At 41.5% G+C, this 14,829-nt stretch overlaps 1 protein-coding gene across 4 annotated transcripts in view; it reads right to left on the reverse strand.

Annotated features, from left to right (window-relative positions):
• Positions 1 to 3,510: 3,510 nt before the first annotated feature.
• RBMS2 (RNA binding motif single stranded interacting protein 2) overlaps positions 3,511 to 14,829 on the reverse strand; it is a 90,761-nt gene continuing 79,442 nt past the window's right edge. For 3 of the 4 annotated variants that reach the window (XM_044285992.1, XM_044285994.1, XM_044285993.1), the window contains exons 4-14: positions 13,844 to 13,935; positions 12,580 to 12,737; positions 12,373 to 12,452; positions 11,095 to 11,204; positions 10,955 to 11,001; positions 8,180 to 8,273; positions 8,042 to 8,092; positions 6,997 to 7,107; positions 6,814 to 6,891; positions 6,138 to 6,213; positions 3,511 to 4,086 (exon numbers count right to left, since the gene is read on the reverse strand). In XM_044285992.1, the coding sequence (XP_044141927.1) occupies positions 4,052 to 4,086; positions 6,138 to 6,213; positions 6,814 to 6,891; positions 6,997 to 7,107; positions 8,042 to 8,092; positions 8,180 to 8,273; positions 10,955 to 11,001; positions 11,095 to 11,204; positions 12,373 to 12,452; positions 12,580 to 12,737; positions 13,844 to 13,935 (932 nt within the window). In that variant the 3' untranslated portion in view covers positions 3,511 to 4,051. Of the gene's footprint in view, positions 4,087 to 6,137; positions 6,222 to 6,813; positions 6,892 to 6,996; positions 7,108 to 8,041; positions 8,093 to 8,179; positions 8,274 to 10,954; positions 11,002 to 11,094; positions 11,205 to 12,372; positions 12,453 to 12,579; positions 12,738 to 13,843; positions 13,936 to 14,829 lie in introns of all 4 variants that reach the window. The other variant, XM_044285995.1, reaches the window with a different exon arrangement.

Here is a 14,829-nt window from a genome sequence, read left to right on the forward strand (position 1 = left end):
CTCGGGAAGCAGGCAGTCATTATAATACATCTGCACAGGCTTTATTACATTATCCTAATCACAAGCACAAGGTACCAGGCCTATCATACTTGATGGGCATGTTCCTTCTGTCTGTTGTCAAATGACAGCGACAGGAAAATGTCCCATAAAGATTTGATGAATCAGCAAAACCAATTCATAACCAAGTATAAGGCGTCTCTTATACCTAGCATGTCAACATTTACAGTATTTACTCCGATGCATGGAGATGAAGTGATTTAAAGGGAGTCTGTCAGCAGTTCTGACCCTTTTTAAACTGCTGGCAGAACTAGGTAGGGGCTGGGAAGAGCAGGGTAATAATACTTTTTGTGGAACTTTTCTAATCAGGAGTAGTGTGAATATGAACATATGCATATTCTGCTAGATTATGCTCCAGCCAGTGCACAGGGCTCAATGCAGAGACCACTTCACAGTGAAGCCTTCCTCTGGGCACTTGAAAGAGCAGAATTTGGCACAATAAAACCTCATATACTCACTACTCCTGGAGCGACTTGTGCTGATCTGAGTTGCACAACTTAAAAAGTTGTCCTCTGGTCCAGTTCTTGAAGAGCAGAGCTCTGTGAACAATATTGTCTATTGTACATAGGACTGCAATAGATTTGTGACTTACTTTATGTCTGGACACTTTCAGGTTAAGTTAAAGGGAGCATGGTGTCTGATCTTAAATTGAACATGTTATAGAGAAGGAGAAGCTGAGCAGGCTGTTTTATAGAAAAATAATCACTACAACTTTTATTCATTTAAATTCCAGTCCCCTCAATGCTCTGGAGGCCAGTGGTGGTCCTATCAGTGATGGACATTCCCTGTAAGACTACACACAAAGTTAGTTGTCAACCAAAAGGAAGGACCGCCCAATGGACTCAGTTACACTGAATCTTTACACACAAAGCTAATCTACTCAGCACCCCCTGCGCTATACCATGCTGACTACAGATAGGACGGACTATAGAAAGTTCCAGGTTCCCTTTAAGTGCTGGTGGTGGTTCCAAGTACGGCTCTAGAACTGAATTTCTGCCTTTCAACCCATTTCAAATTAGCCAATTCACATTGACGATGCAGAGATTTATTCATCTCATACTTTTCCAAACCATTGAAAATATATTAAATAAACAAAATACGCCATGCAAAAAAATTCCCTTAACCAAAATGGATCACAACGTGACCTAGTGACTGTCCTAATGTCTTAATCCTCTCCTACAACTATTTATGGGGGTCATCATGAAACCCCCAATATGTTGGTGTTTCCTCAAAATATTCAGAAAAAAAAATAAAAAATGAAAAGATGACCTAAACCGCAATGCCCTGAACATTTCTATATACATTATACTATGTAAATAAATGAAGACATATCAGAAGCCTTAACAACCAGACCCAAGAAATATGTTATGTACAATCAATACCAATAATAGATGGAACCTTCCTCCTCAAAAAGTTCTACTTTTCTGTAAATTAGTGAGAAAATCGAAACCCACCAAGAAAAAAAAAAAAAAGTTAGCTGTATGGATCCGATACCAAACTGCATGTAAGGATGGCAAAGAACTTAGGGGGAGATTTAGCTTGTGCCAGAAAAGTGGAGTTAAAAAGTCTCAAAATAGTTGCGATTTTTGAAAGGGCTGCAATAACAAATGTATTTTTTTTACATCACAAATAAAACCAGAAATCTACAGCAGCTCACAGCTGCCATAGATTTTCTTTTAGAAGTATGGACTGCAGGAGGATACATCTAATTTATAACGAGGCCTGCACCTCATCTGGCAGCGCAAAGGATATCAAAACTGATGGAGAAAGCGCCGGTCTTGATAAATCTTCCCCTTAGTTTCCTATCCATCTATACATCTCCATCCTTAGACTTTAATATGTTATTTAGCGCCAAATCACATTGGCGCAGCAGTAATTATTTCTGATCTTTGGAAACTAGAAAACTTTCAGCAAGTCTGTGTAGCTCTGAGCTTGAACTAGGCAAAACCTCGTCAACAAAAATCCAACTGCTAAAAACCAAAATCCTTAGAAATCGATATTCTAATAAGCCAAAAACTCAAAGAACACAACCCATTTTTATGCCAGCTTTTAAAGCATGGCAAAGAAGACAGGGATCCTTATAAAGAAGAGATGTAAATCTGAAGAAGGGGAATAGTGTTTTATATTATCCATCCCAGGACAATTATCTTTAAATCCCGACCTGCTATTTTTATGAGCATTCTTCAAAGTCTCTCAAAAATAATGTACAATGCAAAATGGGTTAATCTCTTACTTGGATTTCATCACAAACTCGATAGCAGAGTTTTATATGCTTTTATCAGAAATGATCAAAATCACAACAGATATATGCTGTATCTCCCTATAGTACAGACAAGGTGGAATAAATGGTCAACAGTCCAACCACAACAGGAAGGAACGAGGCTGCTCACCAGCAGCTTCTAGGCATGGTTGTAGGACAGGGGGTCGGCAACCAACGGCACTCCAGCTAGTGTAAAACTACACCTCCTAGCATGCAAATTTGTTTAGAGCATGCTGGGGGTTGTAGTTTCACAACATCTGGAGTGCTGGAGTTTGCTGAGCTCTGGTGTAGGATTTATCCACACCAAGGTTACAGCACAGGATTTCATCTCCTCAACTGAGCCATGTGCAAGGTTGAGAGCATCCCTCCATTGAAGGGATAAAATACTGCTTTGGAGACTGTGGGTGGATAAGTCCTACATTTGACTAGAAGCTACTGGAGTGCTGCTTCATTTATATCGTGGTATCTCAATATTTTACTGCTCAGGTCTTGCAGGAGGAAATTCTGTAGGATTCTGTATCATATATGGAAACAGGTTGCTCTTGCTATTTTAGTAATTGCTGATAGCGCCCTTTAAAGTTCACCCTAAGGCCAGTTTTATATGAGTGAGGACGAACCGGAATTTCCTACCGTATTTTGCTCATGTTAAAGTGGCCTACATTTGGATGGAGTCACCATCTAATTGCGAGGGCACGTTATACAAAGACAAAAAAATGTATGTGCTAATCGTTTGAGGTTTTTCATGGAGGCCAGCATATCTCAGTACAGACCACACAGCTGCCATGAAACTTCAGCTAAAAGCCAATAACAATGTATGTGCACCTTTAAATGAATCACCATACACATTTATGAATGGTCTACTCTCCCATACAGAGCTGCAGTCAGACCTGTGCAGGCTAACACGTCTGTTAAATTCTTCCGTTTTCTGTTTCAACCTTCCCACAATCCTAGAGGCTTAGTCCTTAAAAAGTTGGCATTCATTGTGTTTTTTTACAGGCCTATTTGCCATGGCTTCCATTTCGAAAAATATAGTTAATATTGGTGACTGGAACTGAAATAAAAGCACAGACAAAAATGCAAACCAAAAAAATAAAATCACCTTCCAAAAAATGTATTTGCATATCGCTTGCACCCCTCCTTTTCCCTCCCCCCTCAGTCCCCTCCCCAAAATAAACAAATAAGAAACAGCCACACAGTCCTTTAAAAAATGAAAAAAAAAAAAATGGTGTCAGGCAGCAAAATTGCAACTTCCCCATTGCAGTCTGTTTCGCATACGGTTCGCCGCTTATGTCCTGGTGCTGCACTTTCCTTGTATGTCACGCATTTAAATAAAAATTAAAAAAAAAAATATTCTACGGTAAAAAATGACAAAAAAAATCTTCTTATTAAAATAGAATTTGTTTTTACGCTTTGTTGGATTTTTTTTCTGTTTGTTATTTTTTTCACTTTTTTTGTTCTTTTTCTTTTTTTTTTTGTATTTCTCAGTTGAAATTTGAAAGTCTGTTCTGGTTTCATTAGGTTTCTTGAGTTCTCTTTTTCTAGCTGCTTTGGTTCCTTGGAAGTTTTATAGTTTATTGCAGTAAAAATGCTTCTTTGCAAAAGAAAGAAAGAAAAATATTTTTTTTCTTCATTCATCCCCCCAGCGTGTTTATTTCTTTTTTTTCTAACTTTTTTTTTCAGCTATCCCCATTATTCAGTAAAGCCTCATGTTCAGCCCTGCAGCTTTCCATCCAGTCACATCCTGGGCTGATTCATATTCACGTGTGAACCTAACAAAAGAATGAAACTTTCATCATAGATGCATAATGAAACCCTCAACTGAGCAGAAACTGAAAGCATGCATGGAAATGTTTTATAATATTAATGTAATGCTCAATGAAGTTGTGCATGTCTGAGGGAGTTGGAAAACCCCTTTCCTGGACAGGGCTGCAAAGGGAAGCATGCTTACTTGCTTCCGGCTCCTGTGCTCCACAGCCTCCACTGCTCCACTCGGGTTCCTGGATGTAAACTTCCAGTTTGAAACCTCTGCAGTCAATTGCTGACAGCAGCAGTGACCTGCTTCCCTTGTGTCTCATGACAATTTGTCATGACGAAAGAGGAGCAGGTCAATGTTGTCGCCAGCGATTGGCTGCTGCGGTGTCAAACCGGAAGTTTACATCCAAGGACCCAAGTGGAGCAGCGGAGGCCAGAAAGCACAGGAGCTGGGAGCCACTGTTAGGAAGCTGGCAAGTATGCTTCCCTTCACATGGCTGCCTGGGGGGGTTGTTAAAACCCCCCCACCAAACGTGCACAACCTCTTTAACACACAGACAATCCACCCAGAAAGTCTTTCGACCCTTTCACTTTTTTTTTTACATTTTGTTGTGGCCTTGGACTAAAATAATAATTAAAGAAATGTCTCCCTCCATCATTCTGCACTCAATTCTCATAATGAGAAAGTGAAAACAGAATTTTATAAATATTTAGCAAATTTATTTAAAAGGAAAAACAAAAAGTTCACATGGACATAAGTACTGAGACCCTTTGCTGTGAAACTTCTTTGAGATGTATTAACACATTGATTGGAGTCCACTTGTGGTAAATTCAGTTGATTGGACATGGTTTTGAGCAAAAACCAAGCCATGAGGAAGAAAGAACTGCCCATAGAGCTCAGAGACAGGATTATGTGGAGGCACAGATCTGGAGAAGTTTAAAGAAAATTCCCTAGCACAGCAGGCCTCCGTAATTCTTAAATGGAAGAAGTTTGGAACAACTAGGACTCTTCCTGGAGCTGGCTGCTGGAAGAAACTTCAGGGTCAACCATGACTTCTGCACTCCGACAATCTTGACTATATGGCAGAGTGGCCAGAAAAAAGCCTCTCCTCAGTAAAGGACATATGAAAGATTACCTGGAGTTTTCAAAAAATCACCAAGTGGAGTCTCAGTCTGTGAGAAACAAGATTCTCTGGTCTAATGAAACCAAGATTGAACTTTTTGGCCTTAATTCTAGGTGTCATGTTGGCAGGAAACCAGGCACTGCTCATCCTTAGCGCAATACCATCCCTAAAGTGAAGTATGGTGGTGGCAGCATTATGCTGTGGGAGTGTTTTTCAGTGGCTGGGGTAGGAGAACTAGTCAAGGTTGAGGGAAACCTGGATGGAGCAAAGCACATAGACATTCGTAATGAAAACCTGATCCAGAGTGCTCTGGGCCTCAGAATGAGCTCTGAAGGTTTGCCTTCCAAAAAGACAATGACCCTAAGCACACAGTCAAACACAGGAGTGGCTTAGGGACAACTCTGCGAATGTCCTTGAATGGCCCAGCCAGAGCCCTGACTTGATCCCAATCGAACATCTTTGGAGAGACCTGAAAACGGCTGTCCACCAACGGTCCCCGCCCAACATGACAGAGCTTGAGAGAATCAGCAGAGGAATGGCAGAAAGTCCCCAAATCCAGATGGGCAAACCTTGTGGAATCATAACCAAAAAGATTGGAGGCTGTAATTGCTGCCAAAGGTTCTTCAACTAAGTCCTGAGTAAAGGGTCTGAATACTTATGTTAATGCAAGATTTTCATTTTTCCTTTTCAATAAATTAATAAAGATTTCTAACATTTAGTTTTCGCTTTGTCATTGTGGGGTACTGAGTGCAGAATGTTGGGGAAAAGCAATTTTTTTTAATTTTAACACAAGGCCATGACATAACAAAACTACTATTCTAATGAGAATACCTTGCAGATAAACCCTTCCCTCTGTAGTGTAGTCATTACTTTGCTCTTCCATTAAAAATGTTTATCTCGATGTCCCCGATCCCTATGTGAGTATCTGGCCTTCTTGTTCTTACCTGCACTTTCTTTCACTGGTACGAATAAGTGGCGTGTTCTGTGGTGGTTTCCACGGCAACTTGTTGAGGCTGCCCACTGCTCTCCTGAGCAAAACAAATTATTAGGAGGAGTCTGGCAAATGTAACATGTCCTACTTCCCCCATTTATGTTGCAAACAGTAAAGGGGCTGTCCAGTTTCTGCAAGAAACCAGACAATGCTGGGGAATAGCCTTAAAGCAAGAAGTGAGGAGTACTTACCTAAAAAAAATCCTGCGCAGCCGCTCCAGTTCTTACAGGTGGGCTTTGCTTTATGTGGCTGCATTGTTCATGTCACCTTGACAACATGTGACTGCTGGAGCCAATCACTGGCCTGTTCAGTGCATCGCTGAGGCCGGTCAATGTGATGTCACCACTACAGCTGGGTAAGCAGAGCCCAGCCGAAAGAACCAGAGAAGCGGTGCTGGCTCTGTTAGGTAAGTACTGCTCAGTTCTTTATTGTAGGCTATTCCCTAGCATTGTCTAGTTTCTTGCTGAAACCTCACAAACCCTTGTATTGATATTGCCAAAAAATAATTCCAAACTACAGCATAAAACTGCAACAAAGCCATAAAAAAATCCTAACACTGTTAGTACAACGTAAAGGTAGACATGTACATATATATAATCACACAAACATAACTCTCTCTTGTTCCTCACCTCTATGGAGACAGTAGAAGGCACGGACGAGTACTGGGGGATATAAGCCCCCTGCATAGCGGCTGCAGCTGGCATATACTAAAATGATGAAATTGAAAAAGAGTTACAATAAATAGCATTAGATGTACAGCCTCAATAAACTGTTCTCACAATTAGTTACTGGGCTCAACAGTAATTTCTTACCGCTCCCGTGCTCCCCAGTGACAAGTGTCCCAGCTGCTGAGTCAGAGGTCCCATCATGGAAGCAGGCTGGATGGAAATAGCATGGTCCATAGTGGGAGTGAGAACAGTTCCCTAGAAAAGTAAGTGAAGGTTCAAGAGATGCAGTGCACAAAACAAAAAGTTGGGTACAGCAATTTTCAACCCTATAATGTTTCACCATATAATTCCCACTTAAAGGCAGTAAAGACAGCAAGTTATCCAGATTAAAGGGGTATTCCTATGTTATATGATATAACATAACATTATGATCAGAGGGTTTGATACCTTATCCTCAGGACAGACAATATCTGCATGGCGGCATTGTGACACTCCGCACCCCCGCCAATCAACTGTTTCAGAGTAGCTCTGGCGCCATCCGTTGTGCAGTGGACAGAGCTGGTTACTGCAGAGCTTCTCCCATTCACTTCACAATGGTAGGACCTATGTAGCCGGAGATATTCTGAAACAGCTGCTCAGTGAGGGTGCACTGATTAGACACTGATGGTTTATCCTGAGGATAGGCCATCAATATTAAACTCCTGGAATACCCCTTTAACTTCTGCAGCTTTTTTATTCTGAAGACGATCAGGAAGTGATGAAATACATATGATAGTTATAGGTCATTACTTCTAATTGTGAGAAATGCTAAAGCAAGGCTATCAGCCTAAATGCAGTACATTGCACTGTGCTTCCTGTTGCCTTGAGCTAGTACCTTCCAAGAACTGTATCAAAGGCCTCTCACCCAGCCACCTCTTTACTGGGTTGGACATAGTCTTACAGGTTGTTTACCTACAGGTGGCACTAGTGAGACATTTTTTTTTCTTCTGGAGGAAAACTAATTTGCATATTTTTTCCCAGGGGGCACTGCCTTTAAGACTCCCTCTACCAGTTGTATCTCCTCAAAGAGAGTCTGGACCTCCCAGAAGCTTAAAGCTAGGATTGATAGCCTTATAGGATGCTTTAGAGTAGAGCAGTTAGAATTCACATGTTGCTTGCTATCAGACATGAGAAGGGAACTGTTACTTACTGCAGGCTGCATGAGGTAAGACTGATGATGCATCCAGGAAGGATTATGAACCTGCAGATAAACAAATACAAAGTCTATTAGTCCAGTAAACATCTCTAGTTGTATCAAGTGAGGCCAGCCATTTATCTAGACTCCTACCTGATAAGAAGAAACAGGTGATGGCAGGTATGGGGAGAGGGCTGCCTGAGCAATCACCCGGTTTGGGGCAATACTGTACGGGGTGGTGTAAAACCTGAAATATAGAAATCAAATGGAATAACTAAAAACATTAATAGCAATATAGCTGCTAACATAATTCTTTAACCAAGAAAGACTCTTTTTCTACACAGACAACTATAACTGGTACATTTACAAAGAAAAAAACTGCATCATAGTTGTCCACCTAAATGCTCTAGGGTCCTGAGAGTGACCAAAAGTTTGTATGTACAGTGCTGCCCATAATTATTCATACCCCAGGCAAATTTTGACTTAAAGTTACTTTTATTCAACCAGCAAGTAATTTTTTGACGGGAAATGACATAGGTGTCTCCCAAAAGATAATAAGACGAAGTACAAGAGGCATTATTGTGGAAATAAAATATATTTCTCAGCTTTTATTTACATTTGAGCAAAAAATACAAGATGTTCCGCACTGTGGAAAATCTGAGAGGATGTGGTCGGAAGCCAAAAGTGACACCTGTGCTGGCCAGGAGGATAGTTAGAGAGGTGAAAAAGAATCTAAGAAGGATCACCACCAAGGCCATCCTGGTGAATCTGGGCTCTGCTGGTGGTAATGTCTCAAGACAGACAATCCAACGGACACTGCACACTGCTGCGTTCCATGGATGCAGACCAGGCACACAAAAGCTCGCTTGGCCTTTGCAAAAGCTCATCTGGACAAAGAAGAAGACTTCTGGTCTTCTGTATTATGGTCAGATGAAACAAAAATTGAATTGTTTGGTCACAATGATATTTTCTTCATTTGGCGTAAAAAAGGAGAAGCCTTCAACCCAAAGAACACCATCCCCACTGTCAAACATGGTGGTGGGAACCTAATGCTTTAGGGGGTGTTTTTAAGCCAATGGACCAGGGAACCTAATCACAGTAAACGGCACCGTGAAAAAAGAGCAATACATGAGGATTCTCAACGACAATGACCCAAAACACACAGCAAAAGTGGTGAAGAAATGGTTAGCAGACAACAACATTAACGTTTTGGAGTGGCCCAGCCAGAGTCCAGACTTGAATCCAATTGAGAATCTGTGGAGGGAGCTAAAGATCAGGGTGATGGCAAGAAGACCCTTCAACCTGAAAGATTTGGAGCTCATTGCTAAAGATGAACGGGCAAAAATACCTGTGGAGACATGCAAAAAGCTGGTCTGCAATTATAGGAAGCGTTTGATTGCTGTAATAGCCAAGGCTTTTCTATTGATTATTGAGAAGGGTATTAATAATTTTGGACTGGACACTTTTTAGCGCAAATGTAAATAAAAGCTGAGAAATGTTTTTTTCCCCAGAATAATGCCTCTTGTACATCGTCTGATTATCTTTTGGGAGACACCTATGTCATTTCCCGCAAAAAAATTACTTGCTGGTTGAATAAAAGTAACTTTATGTAAAAATTTGCCTGGGGTATGAATAATTATGGGCAGCACTGTATATATAGTCAACCTAAACTTTAACCGCTTCCCAATGCTTGACGTAACTGTACATCATAATGGTCAGCTGAGCCCACTCCATATGCAGCTGACACCCATGATAAATGCAATTTGTTGAAGTGAGACAACCCTTCTAAGCCCTGCCTTTGGCAGGACTTAAAGGGAACCTGTCACCAGGATTTTGGCCATAGAGCTGGGGACATGGGCTGCTAGATGGCCACTAGCACATCTGCAGTACCCAGGTCCCATAGCTCTCTGCGCTTTTATTGAGTTAAAAAACAGTTTTGAGTGATATGCAAATTACCTGATATGAGTCCTGTAGCCGGAGATGAGTCAAGCGGAAAGGAGTCCAGCACCGCCCCGCGTCCTCCTAATCTCCTCCTTGCTGGCTGACGTCATAGAGCTGGAGCGCCGAAATCTCGCGATGCGCGAACTAGCGCATGCGCAGTGTCGGCATCATGTTCATTCCCTGTGCTGGCATCAGCACAGGGAACGAACTACGCATGCGCTAGCTCATGCATCGCAAGATTTCGGCGCTCCAGCTCTGTGACGTCAGCCAGCAAGGAGGAGATTCGGAGGACGCGGGGTGGTGCTGGGCTCCTTTCCGCTGGACTCATCTCCGGATACAGGACACATATGAGGTTCATTTGCATATCAATCAAAATGTTTTTTTAACACAATAAAGGCACACAGACTATGGGGACTGGGTACTGCAGATGTGCTAGCGGCCATCTAGCAGCCCATGTCTCCAGCTCTATGCGCAAAATCCTGGTGACAGGTTCCCTTTAACAGGAAGACATCACAAGCACCATAGACTGCAATACTATAGTGTTGCAGTCTGTGGTATGATTCCATGTTCAAGTCCCCTAGAGGGATGGAAAAAAAATGTTTGTAAAATACATTTAAAAAAAATAAGTATCCTAAATTCAAATCATCCTCTTTCCCAATTTTACATATAAAATTTGTGATAACAAAATACCATAAATGATATTGTCAGAAAATGTCTATTAAAACATATTTTCTTGTTTTTTCACTACAGGATATGATAAATTCAATGGTGCCAAAAAATAATCCTTCATAGGGCAATATGAAGGAAAATTCAAAAAGTTCTGACTCCTGGAAGGAAGGGAGGGAGAAGAAAAAACTAAAGCGGAAAATGTTGATAGCGGAAATGGGTTAATAAGGGCAGACATGATGGACTGTACTGCAATAACAAATATAGGACTTTAAATAATACTGCAAGTGTATAAATGAAGAACAAGATTTAGTATCTTACCCATTCTGCAGGGCAGTTGTAGGATCATATGTCAAAGTCATCCCACCCTTATCAATGAAGAAAACAATATGTAAGGATTGGCTGTGTTATTAATAATAAGAACACGAAAAGAGGAAACTGAATTTCTTGTTTCATATTACCGTCTCTCCCTCGCGTGGCCAGCCACGTCCATTCTGAATATACTTCCCCTGGGTTTGCCTCTTTTTTTGACCTCCATCAGCAAACTTGCAAAGTAGGGGCTCCTGGGGCGCTGCCAAAACATAAATTGTAACAGACAAGGTTTGGTGGATTCGAGTACGAAAGTGGCATATCTAGGCACGACATGTTGTAAAGCTGTTCACGGTGGCATCATGGCTCCACTTATTGGTCTAGATCAGGGATCAGCTCAGCAATCTCCGGCACTCCAGCTGTTTTGAAACTACAACTCCCAGAATCCTCCTTTAAAGGGGTTGTCTGGGTTCAGAGCTGAACCCGGACATACCCATAATTTCACCCCAGCAGCATCGGAGCAGTGTGTTCAGCATCGGAGCCCGGCAGTGTGTTCAGTGACGTCAACGGCTCTGATGGGCGTGCTTCAGCGCTACCCTAGCCGTTTTACTGGCCAGGGCAGCGCTAAAGCCTGCCCATCAGTGCCAGTCACGTCACCGGGCTTCCTGGCAGCCCCATGGAGAGCCCGATACGTCACCGGATCTCAAAAAAATGCCTTTGCTCTACGCAATTTAGCACAGGGCAAAGGAGAGCATCGGAGCATGAACTGCTCCGATGCTCAAGTCAGGGGGGCTGCCGGGGTGAAAATGGAGGTATGTTCGGGTTCAGCTCTGAATCTGGACCAACCCGTTAACTTCTATAGGAGTTACAAGAACAGCCAATAAAGTGTACATGCTGGGAGTTGTAGTTTCACAGCTGCTGGAGTGCCAAAGGTTGCTGATCCCTGGTCTAGATGGGGACAGGCTTACAATGGGATCCATCAGGAGTCTGTCGAGGTTTATGCTGTTTTGATGACAAGCATAGCAATGGATGCTGTGCTATTCCAGACACTGACAATGAAAATCCAGACAGAGTGCCGTGCACAGTAAACACAATGAAAATATTTTTTTTTTAAAACACTCATTTACGTTCTGTTGCATCATTTTCTTTAAAGTGTTATCATTTATTGTAATAATTCACAAATGAATATTTTGACTGGTACCCCCTTTACCCTTTCTACATCCCCCCCCCCCCCTTCCTTTATTTTAATTTTTTTTCCACTCTTCCCTTTCCTTCCCTGTTAACTGTTTTATTATGTTAAGGTTTTACCTAATAATAGTAATACAATTTGATTTTATAGGAGTGAATTAACTCCAAATGTTTGTAAAGCAATATTTACAGATTATAGACACAAAACAAATAATATATACAAGTTGAATCCAATCACCTACCTGGGACACCAGGTGGCGCTTTCATGTATTTGCCATTGAAGTGAGAAATCACAGCTTCACATTTCTCTGTAGACTCCATCCTACAAATTAAATACAATTTCAAGCACCTTATTTATTGAAACACACGGATCTGCGGCTGGGCTTCAGATAACTTGGTACTATCATACTACCACTAAACTGATACAATAAACTAGTTTACACTCTCACCTCGCAAAACCAACCCCTCGGCTGGTCCCATTAGCGTCCCTCAATATACGAGTGGATATAACCTGCCCAAAAGGTTTCAGCAGCGATTCCAGCTCCTGCTCGTCCATGCTGACTGGCAAGTTGGAGATGTACAGGTTTGTCGGATCTTGTTCCTGTTGCTGTAAAGAAGAAGAGGCGTTGCAGTGAGTAATGGAAATATCACTGGTACTGTGGTATACTGTCATGGTAATATCTTGAGGTAGATTAGAAATATGCTGTGCTACTATAGGCAGAGGCAGTCTGAGCGCCAGAAACTGAAGTCTACGCCACTTCAGAAAAGTGGCGAGAAGCTTAAAAAGTCACACACGCGTAAATAAGTTGATAAATGTCCCTCATTGTATTAGCACGACAATCTCTACAGTATATGGACATCACATGGAAAATGCATGGCGGGTAGAACCTTCCTCTGGTGCTAACAGCAGCTGGAATCACAATGCTCAGCAGATCAAGGGGGATTCTTTTATTGGAAAAAAAAGATAACCAACCCCTTAAAGCGGCCATCAAATGTTAGCAGCCTATATGTGAACATTCTATGTATATTTTTTATTTATTTATTTTTTACAAGAAAATAGGTGGATGGTGTTAGGGAATCAGTTTTTGAAGTCATTACATTGTTCAGCAACAGCTGTCACGAAGAACAACAGCTGTCACACTGTTATCCTACTTCTACTAATCTACTATTATACTAACAGATAACATCCTCCCGTCACAGCAGCAGTAAAATCACAATGAATTACCTATCTACATAAGATTTTTATCTTACTGTGATGACTGCCACAGTTGTACAATATTTTGTACTACTGTAGCATTCAGCAGAGAAAGATAAAAATCCTATGTAGATAGGTAATTCATTGTGTGCTGACTTTTCAGTGGTACAGTACTGCCAAAATGAAAAAGAAAAAACTGCCAAAAGTCCTATACAAATGTTTTTTATGAATATTGTACTTTATGTCACTTTTTTGGCATAAAACCCACGTGAGACCTTGTCACAAGCCCGGGGCGGTCCAGCGGGCCCGTCACATTTATTTTCATTTACTCCAGTTTTCTAGTAAGACAATCTTTCCACTCATATACAGATCAGATTTTAATGGGGAGTGACGTACATGCAAGACCATTTCTCTTTATATAATATTAACAGCCTTACCAAGTTCTATTTTATAACTTTTTTTTTTTTTAAATAAAAGCTCATCATATCTTAAAACCATGCTGACACTGCAGGACTCACCTTTGCCATTTGAGCTTGCACCCCAGTGGCCTTCAGAGCATTAACGGCCTTTTGGGCAGCGCCAGGACTATCAAAATCCACAAACCCATATCCTATAAACAAAATTGACATAATTATAACAATTTCCATTGTAGAAAGTCGCTGCAACACTGCATTATCCAATACCTTCCTCCCTTGCTCACATGCACGATTACTAGATTATTATCTGTAGGGACAACATAATGGGATAGTCCTACACAATCTGAAAATGGCAACTGGAATTACAATGACTGCAATTGTAATGGTCTATATTTAGATAATATCATGTAGTTAAAGGGCATCTGTCAGCAGTTTTGTACCTAGGACACTGGCTGGCCTGTTACATGTGCACTTGGCAGCTGAAGGCATCCGGGTTGGTCCCATGTTCATATGTGCCCGCATTGCTGAGAAAAATGAAGATTTTATATATGCAAAGGAGTCTCTGGGAGCAACGGGGGCGTTGCTGTTACACCCAGAGGCCCTGCTCTCTCTGCAACGGTCATGCCCTCTGCACTTTACTGACAGGGCCAGGCGGGCATATTCACATTTACAACACCTTCAGCTGCCAAGTGCACATGTAACAGGTCAGCCAGTTTCATAGGTACAAATCTGCTGACAGATGCCCTTTAAGTCAGAAGTGATGCTCTGGTGCAGGAGTCACTCTATGCTCTTTTGGATAGCTGAGATCTGTGTAAATACACTCATTCTTTAATATGTCTACATTAACTCGTTCCTGACATCCGCCATACATGAACAGCAGATGTCGGGTCTTTAAAGATGGTGCGGAGTGGAGGGAGAGCCATAGCCACCGGGTGCCTGCTCTTTCATACAGCAGGCATCCACATTAATGCCAACCACGGACATTTATCTCCTCAGATGCCATGGTCAAATGCGAGGAGGCTAAAAAAAATTCCGAAAGTTTTATATATATATTTTTTCAGTATTAAAACACAAGAAAACCTATACAT

Source organism: Bufo gargarizans, chromosome 3 (assembly GCF_014858855.1).
Source record: "Bufo gargarizans isolate SCDJY-AF-19 chromosome 3, ASM1485885v1, whole genome shotgun sequence".
In the NCBI taxonomy this organism is placed as follows: Eukaryota; Metazoa; Chordata; class Amphibia; order Anura; family Bufonidae; genus Bufo; species Bufo gargarizans.